The sequence below is a fragment of the Sebastes fasciatus genome, chromosome 13 (genome assembly GCF_043250625.1).
Source record: "Sebastes fasciatus isolate fSebFas1 chromosome 13, fSebFas1.pri, whole genome shotgun sequence".
Taxonomy (NCBI): Eukaryota; Metazoa; Chordata; class Actinopteri; order Perciformes; family Sebastidae; genus Sebastes; species Sebastes fasciatus.
In genome coordinates, this window is record NC_133807.1 from 12,716,993 (window position 1) to 12,740,184 (window position 23,192).

At 39.1% G+C, this 23,192-nt stretch overlaps 1 protein-coding gene across 4 annotated transcripts in view; it reads left to right on the forward strand.

The window, feature by feature from the left end:
- The window catches only part of LOC141780338 (myosin-10), a 72,745-nt gene extending 55,639 nt beyond the window's left edge, over nucleotides 1-17,106 (forward strand). For all 4 annotated transcript variants that reach the window (XM_074655512.1, XM_074655513.1, XM_074655514.1 and 1 more), the window contains 26 exons: nucleotides 1,958-2,151; nucleotides 2,404-2,525; nucleotides 3,489-3,558; nucleotides 3,832-3,992; nucleotides 4,140-4,248; nucleotides 4,367-4,498; nucleotides 5,328-5,534; nucleotides 5,658-5,795; nucleotides 6,414-6,537; nucleotides 6,675-6,846; nucleotides 8,097-8,309; nucleotides 8,437-8,581; nucleotides 8,700-8,906; nucleotides 9,967-10,071; nucleotides 10,158-10,310; nucleotides 10,397-10,645; nucleotides 11,359-11,571; nucleotides 11,657-11,869; nucleotides 11,957-12,118; nucleotides 12,224-12,352; nucleotides 12,484-12,572; nucleotides 12,958-13,081; nucleotides 13,258-13,466; nucleotides 13,611-13,719; nucleotides 14,107-14,279; nucleotides 15,531-17,106. In XM_074655512.1, coding sequence (XP_074511613.1) covers nucleotides 1,958-2,151; nucleotides 2,404-2,525; nucleotides 3,489-3,558; nucleotides 3,832-3,992; nucleotides 4,140-4,248; nucleotides 4,367-4,498; nucleotides 5,328-5,534; nucleotides 5,658-5,795; nucleotides 6,414-6,537; nucleotides 6,675-6,846; nucleotides 8,097-8,309; nucleotides 8,437-8,581; nucleotides 8,700-8,906; nucleotides 9,967-10,071; nucleotides 10,158-10,310; nucleotides 10,397-10,645; nucleotides 11,359-11,571; nucleotides 11,657-11,869; nucleotides 11,957-12,118; nucleotides 12,224-12,352; nucleotides 12,484-12,572; nucleotides 12,958-13,081; nucleotides 13,258-13,466; nucleotides 13,611-13,719; nucleotides 14,107-14,279; nucleotides 15,531-15,690 — 4,082 coding nt within the window. In that variant the 3' untranslated portion in view covers nucleotides 15,691-17,106. The remainder of the gene's footprint in view (nucleotides 1-1,957; nucleotides 2,152-2,403; nucleotides 2,526-3,488; nucleotides 3,559-3,831; nucleotides 3,993-4,139; nucleotides 4,249-4,366; nucleotides 4,499-5,327; nucleotides 5,535-5,657; nucleotides 5,796-6,413; nucleotides 6,538-6,674; nucleotides 6,847-8,096; nucleotides 8,310-8,436; nucleotides 8,582-8,699; nucleotides 8,907-9,966; nucleotides 10,072-10,157; nucleotides 10,311-10,396; nucleotides 10,646-11,358; nucleotides 11,572-11,656; nucleotides 11,870-11,956; nucleotides 12,119-12,223; nucleotides 12,353-12,483; nucleotides 12,573-12,957; nucleotides 13,082-13,257; nucleotides 13,467-13,610; nucleotides 13,720-14,106; nucleotides 14,280-15,530) is intronic.
- Nucleotides 17,107-23,192: the final 6,086 nt, after the last annotated feature.

Genomic DNA, 23,192 nt, shown 5'->3' on the forward strand with positions numbered 1-23,192 from the left:
CTTATAACATCGGTGAATATCGCTTTTAGTGCTGTGATGCACTTTTAAATGAACTACACTGCTATGTCATTTTTACTTCTGACCATATTTATATTTGGATTTGGATTTTGTTCGCAACCTATATATAATCTAACTCTAATATATTAAAGAGATGGGAAAAAACGAAAGAGGAAGATGTTAAAAGTTTCCCTGTGGAGTTTTTTTGTCCTCTATTGGTGTTATGGAACTGTTCTATGAAAGGGTCTCTGTTTTGTCTCGTGCACATGCACATGGACGCCGATTTACAGGTGACACTATACACAGTCACAGCAGGTGGTGGTAACACGCCAAAATATGTTGTAATATGGCAACAAAGGCAGGGAAGAAGATTACTGCTAGCTAGTAAAAGGCGGCAACCCTCGGGTCTGGAAAAGTGAAGCCAATGCGGAAGTGCCTTAAACTTGCATTCTTTCTAATAGCCAGCAGGGGGCGACTCCTCTGGTTGCAAACAGAAGTCTGATTGTATAGAAGTCTATGAAAAAATGACCCTTCTTCTCACTTGATTTATTAGCTCAGTAAACATTGTAAACATGAGTTTATGGTCTCAATCGCTAGTTTCAAGTCTTCTTCAATACAGCATGATGTTCATTTAGTAAATTATGGTCCCATTTAGAGTCAAATAGACCATAAAGCAGGGGATGCTTTAGGGTGTAGCTACCTTGTGATTGACAGGTCGCTACCACGGCGTTGTCCGGTCTGGGTGTTTTGCGTGTTTTCGTCTAACAACTTTAACCCTTTCACAGTGTGTTTTCAGTTCATGAAAGTTAATCGTAACACGTTGGTCGCCTAAAAATGTCTGATTCAGCGTTCGGTTGTACTTAGCTCCACCCTCTCGTGTTACATCTGGTTCCAAAAAAACAAGATGTCGACGGCCAAAATGCCGAACTCGAGGCTTCAAAAAAGCAGTCCACAAACCAATAGGTGACGTCACGGTGACTACGTCCACTTGTTATATACAGTCTATGGTCTAGTAACTATATGTAAACAATGTTGGATTTAAAATACTTAGAAAAAAACAGCTTTGCAAATGTTTTATGAGGACGGAAATGCATTTGACGTACTTGATGAACAGGGTGAGGGTTAGTGAATGTAAAAATAACTTCAGTTTGTTTACAAGACAACTCCATAGGGTACCTTTTAGGTTTATTTTTCTTCACATTTTGCCTTTATTGGATAGTTGACAAGTAAAGATACCGAGAGAACTCAGGGATGATATGTGACAAAGATCAAGATGCCCCTACAGCAGGAAGTTTGATTCATTTTGCTCTACCGTGGCCAAAAATAAATTACATTTTAAATTGACATGCATATCTGTAGCTAACAAGAAGAAAAAGTAAATGGAATAATCACGCTAATTGCTGTTATTTAATAGGTTTGTTTGCTGTTTGATTATTTTAGATTTAATAGTGGTTAATCTAAAATAGCCTCCCTTTTTTTAGCAATATTCTAATGTATGTTACATATTTAAGAGTTTGTTTCTGTGTCCTGGCTGCATTAAATACTCTAAGGCTGCTTGGTGGACTCAGTAAGATCCTGCTTTAAAATCATTTTTGAATGATGGATTGTTCAGCAGTAGGCCAGCTGAGAGCAACCAGCTGTGTGCTAGCGTATGTTATGTCTCCTACAAAATCAAACCAGCTGATGGTCTCTGGTCACAGCTGGTGTGACATCATTGTCTGTCTTCATGCTTTATCACAACATTAGAAAAGAGCAAATCCTGCTCCGTTGAACACTTCACAACATTTCCAGATGAATATCCACATTGGATTTAAATAAAAGACTTACAAGGCTTTTCTCTTTTCTACATTCATGTAAACAGCACAGCATTTTGCTTTGCAAGTACAACCAGCATCACAAAAGTTCCATATGTATCTCCGCATTAATGCAGTTATCTCTCCATCTCATTTTTCATCACCAGTCGACAGAATCGTGGGTCTGGACCAGGTTGGGGGCATGAATGAGACAGCGTTTGGTGCCGCCTACAAGACCAAGAAGGGCATGTTCCGCACCGTGGGACAGCTGTACAAGGAGCAGTTATCAAAGCTGATGGCCACACTGAGGAACACCAACCCCAACTTTGTCCGCTGCATCATCCCCAACCATGAGAAAAGAGTGAGTTTTAAGATTGTCACAGTGACCTGTGGTACCTGCTGCTTGATTGAGAACTGCAACCATGTATACAGCATACGTCCTGAATGTGGCTTTTGAGGACAGACAGACACACTGCATTGTTTGTTACTTTAACCCAAATTAAAATGCAGCATATTCAAGTTAAAGTGAAATGTATTTATCCAGAACCTTTACCCATACATCAAAATGCTCGTCTTCTTCATCTCCGTGTTATTCTCCCTCCTCCTCCCCCAGGCTGGTAAACTGGACCCCCACCTGGTTCTGGACCAGCTGAGGTGTAATGGTGTACTGGAGGGGATTCGTATCTGCAGACAGGGCTTCCCCAACCGCATCGTCTTCCAGGAGTTCAGGCAGAGGTACTGTCAACTTAACTAGTATGAGATAAAACACAAGTAAAAGTACACATTATTGCCATACAGTAAGTAGATAAACAGAATTGTCATAAATTGATTATAACACAGATGGTGTATAAAAGTGTTTCAAAGAGTCACAAATCTCACCCCTTTTCCATTTCACTTTACAATATTTTTTCGCTATTAATCGCATGATCGGCCATAATTAATAATGATTATTATTATTATTATTAATAGCAAATTAGTCACATTTTTTATCTATTCAAAATGTACCTTAAAGGGAGATTTGTCAAGTATTTAATACTCTTATCAACATGGGAGCAGGTAAATATGCTTGCTTTAAGTAAATGTATATATTTATTATTGGAAATCAATTAACAACACAAAACAATGACAAATATTATCCAGGAACCCTCACAGGTACTGCATCTAGCATAAAAAATATGCTCAAACATGGCAAACTGCAGCCCAACAGGCAACAACAGCTGTCAGTGTGTCAGTGTGCTGACTTGACTATGACTTGCCCCAAACTGCATGTGATTATCATAAAGTGGGCATGTCTGTAAAGGGGAGACTCGTGAGTACCCATAGAACCCATTTTCATTCACATGTCTTGAGGTCAGAGGTCAAGGGGACCCCTTTGAAAATGGCCAAGACAGTTTGTCATCGCCAAAATTTAGCGCAAGTTTTTTAGCCTCCTTTGCGACAAGCTAGTATGACATGGTTGGTACCAATGGATTCCTTTACTAGTTACATATGATGCCAGAATCTTTACTCTAGCTCTAAAACTGAGCCCACTACAACCTAAAAATCACAAGTTGCGTTAATGCATTGAAGAAATTAGTGGCGTTAAAACGAATGTGTGTTAACGCGTTATTATTGCGTTAACTTTGACAGCCCTACTAAAGATAGATGATGTCTCTGTGATGACACTCATCTTTGATATTCTCTCTGCTCTGTGTCCAGGTATGAGATCCTCACTCCTAACGCCATTCCCAAGGGCTTCATGGACGGCAAGCAGGCCTGTGAGAGAATGGTAAGGACAAATGAAATGATCCTGACTGCTGCCTCAGAGGTCACAAGACTCCCGTTTGATACAAGGGTCTTTATTTATTATTTCTAATTTTTATAATAAGGCAATTCAATAAAGGCTTATCTCATCTTAAGATGCTATTCATTTTAAACATTCTGAAAAAATAATAAATAAAGAAAAAATAGTTTTCACAAATGATCTAATCAAATTACATCAAGCAGTTAGCATGTAGCCCTTTCCGTTTCCCCCTTCAATGTCTCTCTCTGTCTTTGATAGATTAAAGCCCTGGAGCTGGACAGCAACCTGTTCCGTATCGGCCAGAGTAAGATCTTCTTCAGGGCCGGAGTCCTGGCCCACTTGGAAGAAGAGAGGGACCTGAAGATCACTGACATCATCATCTACTTCCAGGCCGTCTGTCGGGGATATCTGGCACGCAAGTAAGGGTTCCTCTACCGCTGCTGTCCACATTTGAAATCTACTCAACCGCCCAGTCAAGTCATATCTATATATCTAATCACAGATAAGTAGATTTCACTCTTGTCTCACTCAGTCCTTGTTCTCTTCCTGTCGTCTTAATGCTTCAGGGCCTTTGCTAAGAAGCAGCAGCAGCTCAGTGCTCTGAAGGTTCTCCAGAGGAACTGCGCTGCCTACTTGAAGCTGCGTCACTGGCAGTGGTGGAGACTCTTCACCAAGGTGTGTGTGTGTATGTGTGTCGTCAAGGGTGTTTTGTGCAACAGACCTGGTGTGTTTGACTCTAGAGGTCAGTTATCTCCCTCCCAGTAACCTCTGAAACTTCTGTGTTCATCTGCAGGTGAAGCCTCTGCTGCAGGTGACCAGGCAGGAGGAGGAGATGCAGGCTAAAGATGAGGAGTTGGTCAAGGTGAAGGAGAAACAGACCAAGGTGGAGGGAGAGCTGGTGGAGATGGAGAGGAAACAAAAGCAGGTCAGTTACAAGTTACAACCGCAGCAATCCTCTGCAACATTAGTACAGTGGAAACCGCTTATATTGATCACGTCTGTCTGGGTCAAATTGATCACTATAAACAGATGATTATTATAACCAAATTTTTGTTGTTGTGCATCTTTTCTCATGCAGATTACCATTTAATTGACATTTGTATATCTATTACATGACTACAAAGTAATGAAACGGACCACTTCGTTATTTACTGCCTTTTCCCTCACCAAGGGTGAGGCATTGCCGTTTTTGGCCGGCTCTGCAGCATGCAGCGTGCATGCAGATGAACAGAGCCCCTGTGCCAGGGCCCCTCGTTCTCTCACTCGGTAGCTCTCGGTCTGCATGTGTGCCGCAGAGCCGGTTGAGGATCAGGAGAATTTCACTTTGGGGGCATTGCGTGACCAGGAATTAGCAATCCACTTGACGAGGGCGGCTTCAACCACAGGTGCTTTCCCCCTGCGCATTCAGTTTTTATTCAGAGAAAATGACTTTCTTTTTCCTGTCACAATGTCAATGGGCACGATGTCTGCGAGGCAAAGTATCAAAAATTCAATTAACGTTAGTCTAATGTAGTTTTGAAAAGTTTTTCCATATGTTGTGATGCATGAAAAGACCCAAAATGAACACTGTTAGCGGACTACTTGATTGCTTTAAGTGAATTATTTAAACAGCATATGTATAGGAATGATTCTGTCCCAAGCATATTTGATCATTATAAGCAGTTGATCACTGTAACCATGATCACTATAAGCGGTTTCCACTGTACCACATTATAAGAAAACTATATAGATTAACAAATGTAATTTATGTGTAGTTAATGGAGGAGAAGAACATCCTAGCAGAGCAGCTGCAGGCGGAGACAGAGCTGTTCGCAGAGGCTGAGGAGATGAGAGCTCGCCTGGCTTCCAAAAAGCAAGAGCTGGAGGAGATCCTACATGACCTGGAGTCCCGGCTGGAGGAAGAAGAGGAGAGGAACCAGGGCATTCAGAACGATAAGAAGAAGATGCAGTCCCATATCCAGGTGTGTCCTCGGGATGTACTAAGTACAGGTTACTGAAAAACAATGTTCGCACTCTTGGAAATATATTTCAGAATAGTATCATTTCAAAAAATATATATATGTTTCTTGCTATGATGTGTGTAGGACCTGGAAGAACAGTTGGATGAGGAGGAGGCTGCCAGGCAGAAGCTGCAGCTGGAGAAGGTGACGACTGAGGCCAAAATGAAGAAATTTGAAGAGGACATTTTGCTACTAGAAGACCAGAACTCCAAGTTCCTCAAGGTGAGAAGGAGAGGGCTCTGAAGGTCTAATGACTATTTAGCCTCTGGTGCAAGGAGCTATATTTCTGGGTTTCCCCGGTAGCCAGTGGATATCCGGCCAAGACTTTCTTTTCCGTGCGCTGCTCATTGTTTACAGTCTGATTAGCAACTTGAGATGCGAGACTGGAGTTGGAGTTGAGAGACGACGTGTACGACCAGATTGTTTCACAAGTAGCCAGTTTAAAAGCTCATTTTAAACCAATAAAAAGCTAAATCATTGTCAGACGATAGCCGATAGTTTCCCAGATTGCATTTAGGCCTATACGTTCCGCCTCTTTTGCTCTCCACACAGACTGTTTACCTGCATTCAACCAAAGCCTGCTCAAATGTGATTGGTCAATACTGCTCGGACTACAAAGGGAAACCAGAACTCTTCCGATACCAAAATCTTTGCCTACAGATTCGACATATAAATGCAGAATCTGTTAGAGATGGAGGGTCTCGCAGTCTCTAAGAAGCTTTTCTCCTTTACTGTACTACTGTAATAAGATACAGGCAAAAGTTTCAGATCATTAGAATAGGTTGATGGTCAGTTGAGAGGCTAGCTGTGCCCTAACCTGCCTGCATCGCTCTCCTTTAGGAAAAGAAGCTGTTGGACGACCGGGTCAATGAGATGACCTCAACGCTGGCTGAAGAGGAAGAAAAGGCCAAGAACCTGGGCAAGGTCAAGAACAAGCAGGAGATCATGATGGTCGACCTGGAGGGTAAAGGAGTGAAGTAAAATACACAATGCATAGAATAGTAAAGTGGAGTAATTAACCTGTAGAAGAGGTAATCCACAATGAAAAGATGTTTTATGGGTGTTTTATTAAACCGTTGCATCCTCTCTTTTCTGATCTAGAGAGACTGAAGAAGGAGGAGAAGACCCGTCAGGAGCTGGAGAAAGCCAAGAGGAAGCTGGATGGGGAGACGTCCGACTTCCAGGACCAGATAGCCGAGCTACAGGCCCAGACAGAGGAGCTGAAACTTCAGATGAGCAAAAAGGAAGATGAGCAGCAGACGATGCAGGCTAGGTAGGAGCTCAGCTCAGTATGACATAACAATTTGTGTGAGCTAAATATGGCTGTTAGAGTTCTGATATTGAGTCATTGAGATTGTGCTTCATGATGTGAGTCAGTCTGAGATAAGTGCTACATCGCTGTACAGAACGGTCACACCTGCTGTTTTTATATTGAGCATTTTATTGGACTGACGGCACTCCACACAAATGTACAGTAGCGATCTTATCATCTTGTAAAAAAGGAAAAGCCTCTGAGCTTTTACTTATTGCTGACATGCTGCCTGTATTTATTTACTGATTCTCACTGCATTGGCATGTGTTGCAATGTGTGACTCTGTCATTGGTGTGCATGGTATTAATGTGCATTTGTAAGTCCATGCTGATAGGTGATCTTTACAGCATATAGCTCCATTTAGAGTGTCCCTCAAAAGACAACTGTAGGCATCACCTGCTTTATGAAACTGTGTCTCTGCTGCCACCCAGTGGAGTCTTTACACAACAGAAGAGTTCACCGGATGATTAAATGTGTTTATTTTAGGGCTGTCAATGGAAATATTTAATTGCAATTAATCACATGATTGTTATTCACTATCAATCACAAATTTATCACACATTTTTTATCTGTTCAAAATGTACCTTAAAGGGAGATTTAATAAGCGTATCAACATGGGAGTGGGCAAATATGCTGCTTTATGCAAATTGATGTATATATTTATTATTGGAAATCAATTAACAACACAAAACAATAACAAATATTATTATTAGTGTAAGTTTGGAGTGTTATTTAGCCTCCTTCGCGACAAGCTAGTATGACATGGTTGGTACCAATGGATTTCCTAGTTTCTCGTGATACCAGTATCTTCCCTCTAGCTTTAACACTGAGCCCGCTACAGCCTAAAAAGTCAGTAACGCAAGTTGCATTAATGCGTTAATGAAAGTTGTGGCGTTAAAACGAATTTGTGTTAACACATTATTATCGTGTTAACTTTGACCGCTCTAGTTTATTTAAAATGTGTTTAAACAATAGTTTATTAAAAAACAAAAAATTTAACAATACAGAATTATTCACAAGGTATAGCTTCACAAGAAATATTTTTTTTCTAGCACTAATAAAATAGCTCAGGCGCATCTTATTTTAGTGGAAAATGCAGTGAGTTTCCAGGTTTTATTTTTCCAATATCACAACATTGCAGTCACAATATTGTGCCCACTTTCCATCTGAGATTCTGTTGCATGTTCCTCAATGTCCTCGGTGGTCAACAGGGGCGAGGACGAGGTTAGCCAGAAGAACAACGCTCTGAAACAGGTGAGGGAGCTACAGGCCCAGCTGTCTGAGCTGCAGGAGGACCTCGAGTCAGAGAAAGTGTCCAGGAACAAGGCTGAGAAACTCAAGAGGGACCTGAGCGAAGAGCTCGAGGCCCTTAAGACCGAACTGGAGGACACCCTTGATACAACCGCTGCCCAGCAAGAACTTAGGTACTGCACTCTGGAGTTCACTCTCCCTTATTTTACATTTATGTCGTAGACAGTGGGACATTTAGCCGTAGATAAAAAATGTATTAAGTCAACAGGAAAGTCAAGTCTGTGTCTTTGTTCTCTGTAGGACTAAGCGTGAACAGGAGGTCGCAGAGCTGAAGAAGACCATCGAGGAGGAGACTAAAAACCACGAATCTCAGATCCAGGAGATGCGGCAGAGGCATGGCACTACATTGGAAGAGATATCTGAACAGCTGGAACAGGCCAAGAGGGTAACATACCTTTCCACAATCTACAATCTAATATCACAGGATTAAAAATCCACCAAAGAGAAAGTGACGTCAATTCATCATCTCACCCACACTAATGTTTGTTGTTGTATATGTCTAGTTCAAGGCCAATCTGGAGAAGACCAAGCAGAGCCAGGAGAGTGCCAACAAGGACCTGGCCTGCGAGGTCAAGACTCTGCAGCAGACAAAGACGGAGTCCGAACACAAGAGGAAGAAACTGGAGGGTCAGCTGCAGGAGTTCATGGCCAGATTCGCGGAGGGAGAGAAGGCCAAGGGAGAACTGGCTGAACGCTCACACAAACTGCAGGTGAACATATCTGATTAATTACACTAGAATCAGTTCTGACCATTAAATTAAAAATATTCTCGTTAATAATTTCTTGATAACTTCTGAACACTTGTAGATGCATAAAGCTCAACAGTGAGGTTCCGAAGTGAAAATCACATTCATATTTTGAATCGCAGATTTGATTATTAGCCATAATGACTTACCACAAGGTAAGAGAATGTGAAACGATGGTACATGCTCCTGTAGAAGCCACAAGTCCGTAATATATCAACCTTGTTTTAATAAAAACATGTCATGGAGAAGTACTACACTACCCGCTATCCTCAAGTGTAACAGCTGAGTCTCTGATTGGTGGAGCTCGATGTTACCATGGAAATGTGTACCGCGAATGGCTAGTGAGGGCACGTGCTTGTATGTCCTGCGCCGTGATCTGCTCCTGGATTTCAAACCGGACCAACATGGCGGCTCGATTGGAAACTTTCTCTTATATTACGAAAATACACATTTGAGGCGAGAAATAAGTTATGCAGTTGCTGAATCTGTCTTAATTTTATATCGACAACAGTTAGTTTAAACGTTTTTCGGGAGTTTCTAGAGGCGGTGAGTTGCCATTTGCAATGGTTTATGGGATGAGTAGTTCCTTCACTCTTAAAGTAATCGTGTACACAGTCTTGTACCTTTGCGTTTTTTTCCATTTTCCAATGCCTTCTTTTGTTACGAATCAAATGTTTTACAATTTACCTTGTAGCTGGTTGGCTTGGTTCAAAACTTAAAACTCTTTATTTAAGGATTGTTCTGAAACGTCGATGGAGTGAATGAATGGGAAATCCACTTCTGGAAGCGGAGCTGTTCAAAAAGTGGGCGGCCACTGTTGAGCTCTATAATGCTCATCTTAATACAATCATCAAAACACAAAGTTAAATTTGCTTCTTTATTATCATACCATACTCCATAATTAAAAATAGTTTATTTGGACCATTTATGTGAAAAAAATGTGATATTTTCATTAAAATCTTTTACAAATACATTTGACTTGCATTGATAACCTGGTTAAACATGTGATATCTCTCCATTACAGACTGAGCTGGACAATGTGTCTACCATTCTGGAGGATTCAGAGAGGAAGGGTATCAAGATGGCCAAAGATGTTGCTGGACTAGACAGTCAGCTACAAGACACACAGGTGACGTCTCTGAGCATTAACCATCAATCCACACTTAGTGCATCCTTTCTGTGAAACTAACTGGACAAATACACATGTTTATTTAGGAGCTGCTCCAGGAGGAGACCCGTCAGAAACTGAACCTCAGCAGTCGTATACGCCAGCTGGAGGAGGAGAAGAACGCTGTGCAGGAGCAGCAGGAGGAGGATGAGGAGGCACGCAAGAATCTGGAGAAACAGATGTTGACCGTGCAGGCTCAGGTAGGACTTGTGGTGTCTGGTGTAGGAAACTATGTTTAAATAATAGTATTGTTGATTTTTATTCTGAATTATTTGTTTGTTTGTAGCTGTCAGAGAGCAGGAAGAAGCTGGAGGACGATGTTGGAACAATAGAGGGCCTGGAGGAGATGAAGAAGAAGCTGCAGAAGGACATGGAGCTGGCCAGCCAGCGTCTGGAAGAGAAGACCATCGGCTTTGAGAAGATGGAGAAGACAAAGACCCGTCTGCAGCAGGAGCTGGATGATCTAACTGTAGACTTGGATCACCAGAGACAGATCGTCTCAAACCTGGAGAAGAAACAGAAGAAGTTTGACCAGGTGAGAACACACTTTATTTGGGATATTCTGCTGGATTTTACAGCTATTTCTTCTGGAAAACCACTTTGGATGTAGTAAGTTTGGAAGTTTGTCTTAATTGTACTTTTAAATACTATAATTTCGTCCTTTAACTCCCTGAGACCACCGATCCCGACCAACTTTTCTGTCTTTCGGAGGCTGTAGCAGGGTCAGTTTTAGAGCTAGATATCATATGAAACTAGAAAACATAAGTAATCCATTGGTAACAACCATGTCATGCTAGATTGATGGGAAGGAGGGTAAATAATGCTCCAAATTTAGGGTACATTTTGGCGAGGAAGAACTGGCATGGCCATTTTCAAAGGGGTCCCTTGACCAGTAACCTAAACATATGTGAATGAAAATGGGTTCTATGGGTACCAATGAGTGTCCCCTTTACAAACATGCCCACTTTATGATAATCACATGCAGTTTTGGGCAAAAAACATTCAGTTATTTGAATGCAGTATAAATAAACTATGAAGCTGAGACTCTTGTGGATCCAATGAGCCCAACTGTATTCATCTGTGATGATGTTAGTCCCCATCTACTGTTGATCTGCTATCTCCCCTTAAAGAGCCCCTGTACCGTCCTAAAAAACAGAAAATGGGTGGCTCTGGGAGGGTTAAAATGAATTTACAAATCTAATTTTCATAAAATGCTGATCCGCAAACTGACGTCCTCCTCCTCTGCAGATGCTGGCTGAGGAGAAGAGCATCTCGGCCCGTTACGCTGAGGAGCGCGACCGTGCCGAAGCCGAGGCCAGGGAGAAGGAGACCAAAGCTCTGTCCATGACCAGAGCTCTGGACGAGGCGCTGGAGGCCAAAGAGGAGCTGGAGAGGGTGAACAAGCAGCTTCGAGCTGAAATGGAAGATCTGATGAGTTCCAAGGATGACGTTGGAAAGAATGTGAGTGCTAGGATCAATAAAGCAAGTGTGACGATTGAGCAGCAAGTCTCACCAATCATCCTCTGTGTATCTCCTGCCCCGTCAGGTCCACGAGCTGGAAAAGTCCAAGCGTACTCTGGAGCAGCAGCTGGAGGAGATGAAGACTCAGCTGGAGGAGCTGGAGGACGAGCTGCAGGGCACAGAGGACGCCAAGCTGCGTCTGGAGGTCAACATGCAGGCCATGAAGGCCCAGTACGAGAGAGACCTTCAGGGCCGGGACGACCAGAACGACGAGAAGAAGAGAGCGCTGGTCAAGCAGGTGCAGAGTCACGCTGAGCATAACATAACAGTATAGCAACAGTTTAATCCCACCACAATAAAAAGACTTGTGCTGGCTCCCCCTCAGGTGCGAGAGATGGAGGCAGAGTTAGAGGACGAGAGGAAGCAGAGAGGTTTGGCTGTGGCTGCTAAAAAGAAGCTGGAGATGGATTTGAAGGATATAGAGGGTCACATAGAAGGAGCCAACAAGGCACGAGACGAAGCCATCAAACAGCTGCGCAAGTTACAGGTACGGATTTGATGTTTGAATCAGTTACACTTCTCCATACATATTCTCCATTCAAACCACTCCCATTCTAAGCAGCCATTCTCAGATGTATGTTTTCTCCTTCAGGCTCAAATGAAGGACTACCAGCGGGAGTTGGAAGACGCCCGAGCTTCTAGAGATGACATTTTCGCCATATCCAAGGAAAATGAGAAGAAGCTCAAGAGTCTGGAGGCTGAGATTGTCCAGCTGCATGAGGTACAGGACAGGGATGTGCCCATATTTTGTGATGTTTGTTGTGTTACATGGTAGACACTGTGCAGCGTTAGGGTTGATAGGTGATAGGCACAAAGAAGTACTTATGTTTAACCTTTGACCTTCCTCTGCAGGACCTGGCAGCATCTGAGAGGGGTCGGCGCCACGCAGAGCAGGAACGGGATGAGCTGCAAGATGAAATCTCAAACAGCACATCTGGAAAGTAAGTAACCCTCACCCACTTGACCACATTGTATCACCACCATAGTATCTGTCGACAGATGCATCTCCCTGTTTTATATTTTCTTTTAACGTGGGGAGCACCAGACAAATGAAAAAAAAACAAGATCTTTGATATTGTAACTTTAAGTAAATCATTGTGCTCCATTGTAGAAAGAGTGCCATATACCTGTATATGCTTCTAATAGGCAAATATTAAATTAAAGAACACACAAACAGCATCTTCACGCTAAAACATACAAACTTTGACCAAAATTTGAATGTTTGGATTTGAATATACAAGCAACACCACTGGGAAGCTACAGAATTATATAAAAAACCGAAAAAAATAAATGTACCCACCCTTTAACTCTAACTCTGTTTGTCAGGTCTGCTCTGATGGATGAGAAGAGGAGGCTGGAGGCTCGCATTGCTCAACTGGAGGAGGAGCTGGAAGAGGAGCAGGGTAACATGGAGCTACTCAACGACCGCTTCAGAAAGACAACTATGCAGGTGTGGTGTTCTGAGTTGGCAGAATTAGAGAACATCTTTAATGATCATTTTTATTCATCCCTATTTTCAGCGGATTAATATTACATCTATCCATTTGTAAGAATTCTTAATTATCCTGTGCAAAACAATAAATGACATGAAGTTCCATCACCTCCTCCCCTCTCTCTGCCCCTCAGGTGGACACCCTGACTACGGAGTTGAGTGCGGAGCGCAGCACAGCCCAGAAGAGCGACAACGCTCGCCAGCAGTTGGAGCGTCAAAACAAAGAGCTGCGGGCCAAGCTGGGCGAGCTGGAGGGTTCTGTGAAGAACAGGTTCAAGGCCTCCATCACTGCCTTGGAGGCCAAGATAGGACAGCTGGAGGAACAGCTGGAGCAGGAGGCCAAGTGAGAATTCAATACACTGTCCTTGTTTAAAACTAACGAAAACTATAAACTAAACTATGAAATCAATGAAAACACATTTACGGGTTTACCTGTAACGCTAAATCTTGCTTTGTTTCTCTAACCGTCACTTGTTCTCCACTGAAGGGAGCGAGCAGCAGCCAACAAGACGGTGAGAAGGACCGAGAAGAAGCTGAAAGAAATCTGCATGCAAGTGGAGGATGAGCGTCGCCATGCCGACCAGTTTAAAGAACAAGTATGTCTGACACTGTTGACATTGAACACTGCTGTGATTAGCTGTTTGTAAGCATTTTGTCACCTGTTCCCCACAAAGAGATCAATCACTGTACGTGTTTTGAGCTTTATCAACAACTCTCTAGTTACTGATATGCTTCCTTCTCATCTTATTCTCTAATTGGGTGTGCATCTTTCCCGTTCAAGTTGATTCAATACTCATCTCGATTAGGCTTGTCTTGGTAGTCGGTGTTACACGGTGATCTATTTTTGACCGATTACCCTAAATTTTTATTGGATTCATAGTTTTGTATTGATATAGCCGTATCTTTACACCCTTACTAATTACATGCTTGGACATTTAAGCTCTAATCATAGATAATATATTTTTGTGTGTGTGTGTGTGAAGGTGGAAAAGGCTAGCTCTCGTATGAAGCAGCTGAAGCGTCAGCTGGAGGAGGCTGAGGAGGAGGCCACAAGGGCCAACGCCTCACGCAGGAAACTACAGAGAGAGCTGGATGACGCAACCGAGGCCAGCGAGGGTCTAGGCCGCGAGGTTCACACACTCAAGAACCGCCTCAGGTATGTTGTAGCAGATGAAAGCATCCATTATCTGACACTCACAACTCATCATGTTATTTAATTATGCCGTTGCATTATGTTTTTGGGTTGTCCATATGTTCGTCCAATTATTGTGAACGCGATATCTCAGGAAAGCTTGTAGGTAATTGCTTTGAATTTGGCACAAACATCCACTTGGACTCAAGGAGGAACGGATTAGATTTTGGTGGTCAAAGGTCAGGGCCAATGTGACCTCACATAACACGTTTTTGGCAATAACTCAATTCATATGCTAATTATGACAATTTCACACAAATGTTGACTTGACTATAACTACGAGGTTTGTAATGACGTTTTATGACTTTTATGACATACTATACTGTGACTTTCTATGACCTACTATACCATGAATTTAATTACTGTTTATGGCATACTATACTTTGATTTTTCATGACATGATATACAATGAATTTATGTCATTTTACTTTTTTTATACATACTTTGACTGACAATTTTATGACATGTTATACTGTGGCTTTTTTTTTTTTTTTTTACTCTTTTTCAACTTACTATACTATGACTTTTTTTCGACATGCTACACTGACTTTTTTTTACACTTTTTTGGACGTACTATACTATGACTTTTTCAACATACTACTATTACTTATTTTTGACAAATTATACTATGATTTTTTTATTCATACTGTACTATGATTTTTTTTGGACATACTATACTGACGTTTTTGAATTATTTTTTCAACATACTACACTATGACTGTTTTTAACATATTATACTATGACTTTTCTTTTTACATACAATACTAAGATTTTTTTCAACACACTATACTATGATTTTTGAATTTTTTCGACATACTATACTGACTTTTTTTTTTTCACTATGACTTATTGAAAAAATTTCGACATACTATACTATGATTTTTTTTATTTTTTCGACATACCATACTTTGATTTTTTTCGACATACTATAATATGACTTCATTTTTTGATATACTATACTATGACTTATTTTTTCGATATACTATACTATGATTTTTATTTTTTCGATATACTATACTATGATTTTTTTTGACATACCTAACTATGGCTTTTTTCAACAAACTATAATGTGATTTTTTTATTTTTTCGACATACTATACCATGACATTTATTTCTTCCACTTACTATATTCTGACTTTTTTTCCGACATACTATACTATGACTGTTTTTTTAAATTTTACCTCACCTTTACCTCCGCTCCTCTTCTTCCTGCAGGCGTGGCGGCCCCATCAGCTTCTCCACCAGTCGCCCAGGCAGACGCCCGCTTCAGGTCGAGGGAACCTCCTTGGACCTCCTGTCAGATGATGAGCTGGAAAACAAGATCACCGACAACAATGCCAATGAGACGCCGACGCCGACGCCCCAGTCGGAATAGAAGAGAGAAAGCCTCAACTTTTGCTCTCCCGTCTACGCATCACCTCTCAGCCCCAACAGAAATACTTAGACCCTCCCAGCTTGAATAGGAACCCCCTTCTTGCCCCTCTGGCTCATGTCTGTATAAATCTGTTCTTTTCAAAACACACACAGCACGATCCAAGCAAGAAAACCTGTATTCCTGATTTTACTTCTCAACCCTAAACCTAGACACCAGCAGTTGGACCCCAAACGCTCTCTTTACCGCCCCACTTAAAGTTGTAAGAAGCATTACTCTGCCTTACTCCTTCTCAAGCTGCAGGGCTGTATAATATAATAGAAACTTCCATAGTTGAGTATAGGCTACTTCAGTAATCGGGATGGGAGATGATCTGCGTCACAGATAGAAGTGCTTTTCTTCGAAAATGCATATAAACTGCACATGTGCATATGTTGTCAACTAAAAAAAGCCCCCTGATCCATTCATACAGAGATTAGAATCACGTAAACCTTCTGATTGAGCCCATAATTCGGTAAGTGCACATGTGTCCGGATGATAATTATCCTCCGTCGGACCAGTATTTCGCTCTTGAAAATGCTTCCAAATGCTAAGATAATAGCATTGCAATATTGGAAGGGAACAGATAATGATGAAAGCAAACAGCTTTCTGACTATTTTTGCATCAATCTACAACATACAGTATGTCCATCATATGAATGAGTTTAGTTATGTTAGTTGAACTGTAACTGAATAGTATTTTTCCAGTCCTATGCTAGGATTGTTTGCTTGCATATGAATATAGAAATGTGACAGTAAGCTGCCTTGTCGCCTCAGCGCTACAATACATCGCTCTTTTGACAGTGTTGTTCTCTCATGATGATGTTTGACAGTAGGTCAGTGTTGACTTGTAATTATTTGGTGCGAGTGCTGAAAGCAGCAATCACACTCATCTTCTTTTGCTTATTTCTTCTTCTTGTGCCTTTTTTTCCACTCACTCCAACTCCATTTATGCCACATATGCTGTTCACATATTGAACCATGCCTAACTTCATGAAGGTATTTTCATAAAATATTCATAAATTTGCATAAATAATGAACTATTAGTGGGAAACTGATTTTCTTTCATTTGTATGTCCTGCTACAGCTTCCATGTTACCACAATGATTGCTATGTCAAACCGTGCAGGGTTCTTTGTAGATGGGTGCTATGACTTTTCTTATTGACAACTTTTATACTTTGAGTTATTAAGATTTAAAAACAATCCAATAGACATCAACTGTATTTATATCTCTGCTATTGTATACAGTACAAACTCATATTTCAAAATGCTCAGTATTGCACATTGATCAACTGTGCCTATGCTCATTACCATGACATGTACAGTTTATGAGTTATTAGGAGCTATATGATACATTAAAGTCTATGTAGCCCAATTCACTCACATTGTATACTCAGCTGTTTAAAGTACAAATTCCATTCATTGGATTAGTCCATGATGATGCTATGTACATTTTATGAGTTATCAGCTATCACAATAGCAATGTCATCAAACTTTGGCAGAAAAATAATGACTGTACGCATTAACATTTTGGGCTTTTTACCAAAGACTAGGCACTGTAGAATCAAACTGAGGAAGCTGCAGCTTTATGGTACGCCTCTTTGATGTTCTTAGAGGCTACCACGACCCCCAAGCTACAGGAAAAGTTGTTACTTTACTACATTTCAAATGGAACTTACTACTTTTCTACACATTTATTGAACAGCTATAGTTCTCTTAAGATTAGGATTTTTGATAAAATGAAATAAAAAATACAATTCATTGTTCTGGATTAAACCAGTGGTTCCCAACCTTTTTTGCCTTGTGACACCTTACAAAAAGAATATATCCAAATGGAGCCCCTTGTAACATTTAGGATGTGAGTTGTTTGCTGTTCCATCTCAGACATCTAGTTTAATTTAACTGTTTGCAGCCCAAAGTGATGAAATTATCCAATATTTAAAGAAAATACAACAACGAGGATTAGAGACAGGTAAAGAAATGCAGATGCAAATTTGTGTAATACAACGTTGTTTTTTCTTCTTCTGTATCCCCTGGGTTGGGAACCACTGGACGAAATTAACCGTATATAAAGTAAGTAAACCAACATGACTTTCCGACATGCGCTACTTTTTTTTTTTTTTAACTCTTTTCGACATACTATACTATGACTTTTTAATTTTTTAGACATAGTATGACTTTTTTTGACTTTTTTATTTTTTCGACATACTTTACTATATTTTAAAATACAATATGTCTTAATTATTTCGACATACTATACTATGACTTTTTTTTGACAAACTACACTGCCTTTTTTATTTTTTCGACATACTATGACTTTAATTTTTTCAACATACTATACTATGACTTTTTATTTTTTTGACATACTATACTATGACTGTTTTTTTTACTTTTTTTCAACACACTATACTATGGCTTTTTTTTTCAACATAATATAACTTAAATTTTTTCGACATACTATACTATGACTTTTTTCGACATACTATACTATGACTATTTTTTCGACATACTATACTATGACTTTTTGTTATTTTTCCGACATACTATGACTTTTTTTTCGACATACTATACTGTGACTTTTAATTTTATCGACATACTACACTATGACTTTTTAAATTTTATCTACATACTATACTATGACTTTTTTTTACTTTTTTTCGACACACTATACTATGACTTTTTTCCGACATACTATGACTTTTAATTTTATCGACATACTATACTATGACTTTTTAATTTTTTAGACATAGTATGACTTTTTTTGACTTTTTTATTTTTTCGACATACTTTACTATATTTTAAAATACAATATGTCTTAATTATTTCGACATACTATACTATGACTTTTTTTTGACAAACTACACTGCCTTTTTTATTTTTTCGACATACTATGACTTTAATTTTTTCAACATACTATACTATGACTTTTTATTTTTTTGACATACTATACTATGACTGTTTTTTTTACTTTTTTTCAACACACTATACTATGGCTTTTTTTTTCAACATAATATAACTTAAATTTTTTCGACATACTATACTATGATTTTTTTTTCTTTTTTTCGACATACTATACTATGACTATTTTTTCAACATACTATACTATGACTTTTTTTATTTTTCCGACATACTATACTATGACTTTTTTCGACATACTATGACTTTTTTTTCGACATACTATACTGTGACTTTTAATTTTATCGACATACTACACTATGACTTTTAAAATTTTATCTACATACTATACTATGACTTTTTTTTACTTTTTTTCGACACACTATACTATGACTTTTTTCCGACATACTATGACTTTTAATTTTATCGACATACTATACTATGACTTTTAATTTTATCGACATACTATACTATGACTTTTTTCAACATACTATACTATGACTTTTAAAATGTTATCGACATACTATACTATGACTTCTTTTTGACACACTATACTATGACTTTTTTCGACATACTATACTGTGACTTTTAATTTTATCGACATACTACACTATGACTTTTTAAATTTTATCTACATACTATACTATGACTTCTTTTTGACACACTATACTATGACTTTTTTCGACATACTATACTATGACTTTTAAAATGTTATCGACATACTATACTATGACTTCTTTTTGACACACTATACTATGACTTTTTTTCGACACACTATACTCTGACTTTTTTCCGACATACTATGACTTTTAATTTTATCGACATACTATACTATGACTTTTTTCAACATACTATACTATGACTTTTAAAATGTTATCGACATACTATACTATGACTTATTTTTCAACATACTATACTATGACTTTTTTAATTTTATCGACATACTATACTAGGACTTTTTTCAACATACTATACTATGACTTTTAAAATTTTATCGACATACCATACTGTGACTTTTTTTTATTTTTTCGACATACTATACTATGACTTTTTTTTCACTTTTTTTCAACACACTATACTATGACTTTTTTTTCGACATACTATAATACTATGACTTTGAATTTTATCGACATACTACACTGACTTTTTTTCGACATACTATACTATGACTTTTTTTTTTACTTTTTTTCGACACACTATACTATGACTTTTTTTCCGACATACTATACTATGACTTTTAATTTTATCGACATACTATACTATGACTTTTTTTTGACATACTATAATATAACTTACATTTTTTCTACATACCATACTGTGACTTTTTTTTATTTTTTCGACATACTATACTATGACTTTTTTTTTAACTTTTTTTCAACATACTATACTATGACTTTTTTTTTAACTTTTTTTCAACATACTATACTATGACTTTTTTTCGACATACTATACTGACTTTTTTTCTTTTTTCGGTATTCTATACTATGACCTTTTTTGACATACTATACTATGACTTTTTTTTTGTTAATTTTTATGACAAGACTTTTTTATTACTTTTTATGACACCATTACATTTAATTACATTTTATGACATACTATATTATGACATTCTATACTAAGACTTGTTCATGTTCGCTTCATGAATAAGGGACAACAAGCAGTTATTCCTTTTTTCCTTATAGCTTTTGCTTTTTACCTTACCTCTACCTCCGCTCTGCTTCCTCCTACAGGCGTGACGGCCCCATCAGCTTCTCCTCCAGTCACCCAGGCAGGTGCCCGCTTCAGATCGAGGGAACCTCCTTGGACCTCCTGTCAGATGATGAGCTGGAAAACAAGATCACTGACAACATCACCTCTCAGCCCTAACAGAAATACTTAGACCCTCCTAGCCTGAATAGGGACCCTCTTCTTGCCCATCTGGCTCATGTCTGTATAGATCTGTTCTCTCCAAACACACACAGCACGATCCAAGCAAGAAAACCTGTATTCCTGATTTTACTTCTCAACCCTAAACCTAGACACCAGCAGTTTGACCCCAAACGCTCTCTTTACCACCCCACTTAAAGTTGTAAGAAGCATTACTCTGCCTTACTCCTTCTCAAGCTGCAGGGCTGTATAATATAATAGAAACTTCCATAGTTGAGTATAGGCTACTTCAGTAACTGGGATGGGAGATGATCTGCATCACAGATAGAAGTGCTTTTCTTCGAAAATGCATATAAACTGCACATCTGCATATGTTTCCAACTAAAAAAGCCCCCTAATCCATTCGTGCAGAGATTAGAATCACGTAAACCTTCTGATTGAGCTCATAATTCGGTAAGTGCACATGTGTCTGGATGATAATTATCCTCCGTTGGACCAGTATTTAGCTTTTGAAAATGCTTTCAAATGCTAAGATAATAATAGCACTGAAATATTGGAAAGGAACAGATAATGATAAGAGCAAACAGCTTTCTGACTATTTTTGCATCAATCTACAACATACAGTATGTCCATCATATGAATGAGTTTAGTTATGTTAGTTGAACTGTAGTAACATGTCTTTTCCTAACCACTTTTCCTTGACCTCAATGGAAAACCTCAAGAGGTCAAGGAAAGATGAGAAAGAGAATTCACAAGGACTTTCAAAGCGCATATGAGGTGTATGAGAGAAAAAGAAGCATGGTGCTGCTGTATGTAACTGAAGGTGATTGACATGGATCAGTATGTTCATTTTTGAAACAACAAAAGAGTGTTTCAGGGAAGAAGACATGTCATGTCACAGCACCGTCCTCATACGTGCTCTTACTTTGTAAATGGCGACTTCCGGTTGCAGAATATGAAAAAAAAACGGGGCGTTTTTTCATTTCCGTCTTCTAGTGATTTTATTTTTTGTTTTAGAAATAGAAAATGAGAATCAAGCCGTTTTTTTTAAGTTAAGTTCATCCCCCTTTTGACCCCGATAAAGAAAAACACCTTGTATTTCAATATTGATTTTTGTATTTTAAACGAAAATCCATTTGTGAAAGAAGAATCGCATGACCAAAAGATACACTGACCCTATTTGCGGTCCATTATTCTCTGTGAGGCAGACTATGGTACACTACAACACCGACTGAGCAAACAGAGACCAGAAACTTTCTTTGACCATGAAGCTCAATGTTACCGTCTGTCTCAGGTGTTTCATTGAGGTAACACTGCAGACTGAAGTCTTGGCTAACAGTGACTAACAGAGAGACAGCTGACTCACATGAACGGCAGGTCCGTGTTATATACAGTCTGTCTGGTGTATAAAGCTAACAACAAACAAGGGGAGCACGAGGTCTAAACACTCAGGAGAGGAGAGGAGAGCAGAGGAAGGGTAGCCAGGTGACAGGTGAGACTAATGAGGAGGCAGGTGAAACTATCAGGGAGGAGCCAGACGATCACAAAGGCGGGAAACACACACAAGGGCAGGAAGTGAAGGTAAAGAGGCAAGTATATCAAAAATAAAACAGGAAATAATAAACTGAAAAGTGGAAACAATGAAAACATAACCTATCTCAGGAGGGGTGTTATAGATAATTATTAATTATCTATAATTATTATATTTAATTACAGAAATTATGAGTACCATTGTAAGAAAGGCAAAGCTGCAGTGGGTAGAAATGGAGCAAATGTGATTAAAAAAAGTTATATTAGTAAGTAAGTCATGTGATATTGATCTTGCCCAGTTATGTTGGCTTTTTTAAAGTTTTCATTATTTATCTATTTATTTTTTATCTATCTATTTATTTTTCATTTATTTATTTATTTTATCCAGAGTTTTTTTCCATTTTGTTTTATCCATATATCATTTTATTTTTATTTTGTTATAAGGAGGAAGAATAAGAAGAAGAAGAAGAAAAAAAATTATATATACTGTATATATATAACAGGAAAAAAAAAGAAGAAAAAAAAACTCCTCAACTGGCCAGGCATGGGCCATGCTGCCCCAGCACCAACTGGGCTCCTCCTCCATCTCCTCTCTCCTCCCTCCAGAGGAGGCTTTTGCCCTATGGATAGAAAAGGGCAAAAGCCCTGAGCTATCAACCAGGCTCACGAATTTACGATAAAATACGAAAAAAAGTTATTTTTATAAAACGGTCACTATACCCTAACAGTAGTGCACGAGACAGGTAATCTCGAAAAAATCATGTGAGTGTGTCCTCCGGTGCTCCTAATGGCATCTGCAAGATTTCACAGACCGGAGGAAAACAACCAATCAGAGCCGAGCTGGAGCCTGCCGTCTCTGAGCAGCTGTCAATCGCTCACAAACTCTGATCAAACGGTCAAACTAGGCAGCGCTGATCAAATATGAATCAATACTCTGTTACTATAATGTCTATTTCTCACATAAAATGTTTTCAGAAACATCTTGTAGTGTACTGTTTAGCTGTAAAATGAGAAAAGTCTGTGACCCGGCAGCCATGTTGAGATCAGTGGAGGAAATACAAAGCACTGCCCACCAGCCGGAGCAAACTTTCTCATTTTACAGCTAAACAGCACAGAAATAGGCACGAGGCTCTCAGAACACTTGAATTACAATATGCTGAAAGGTTATTATGGA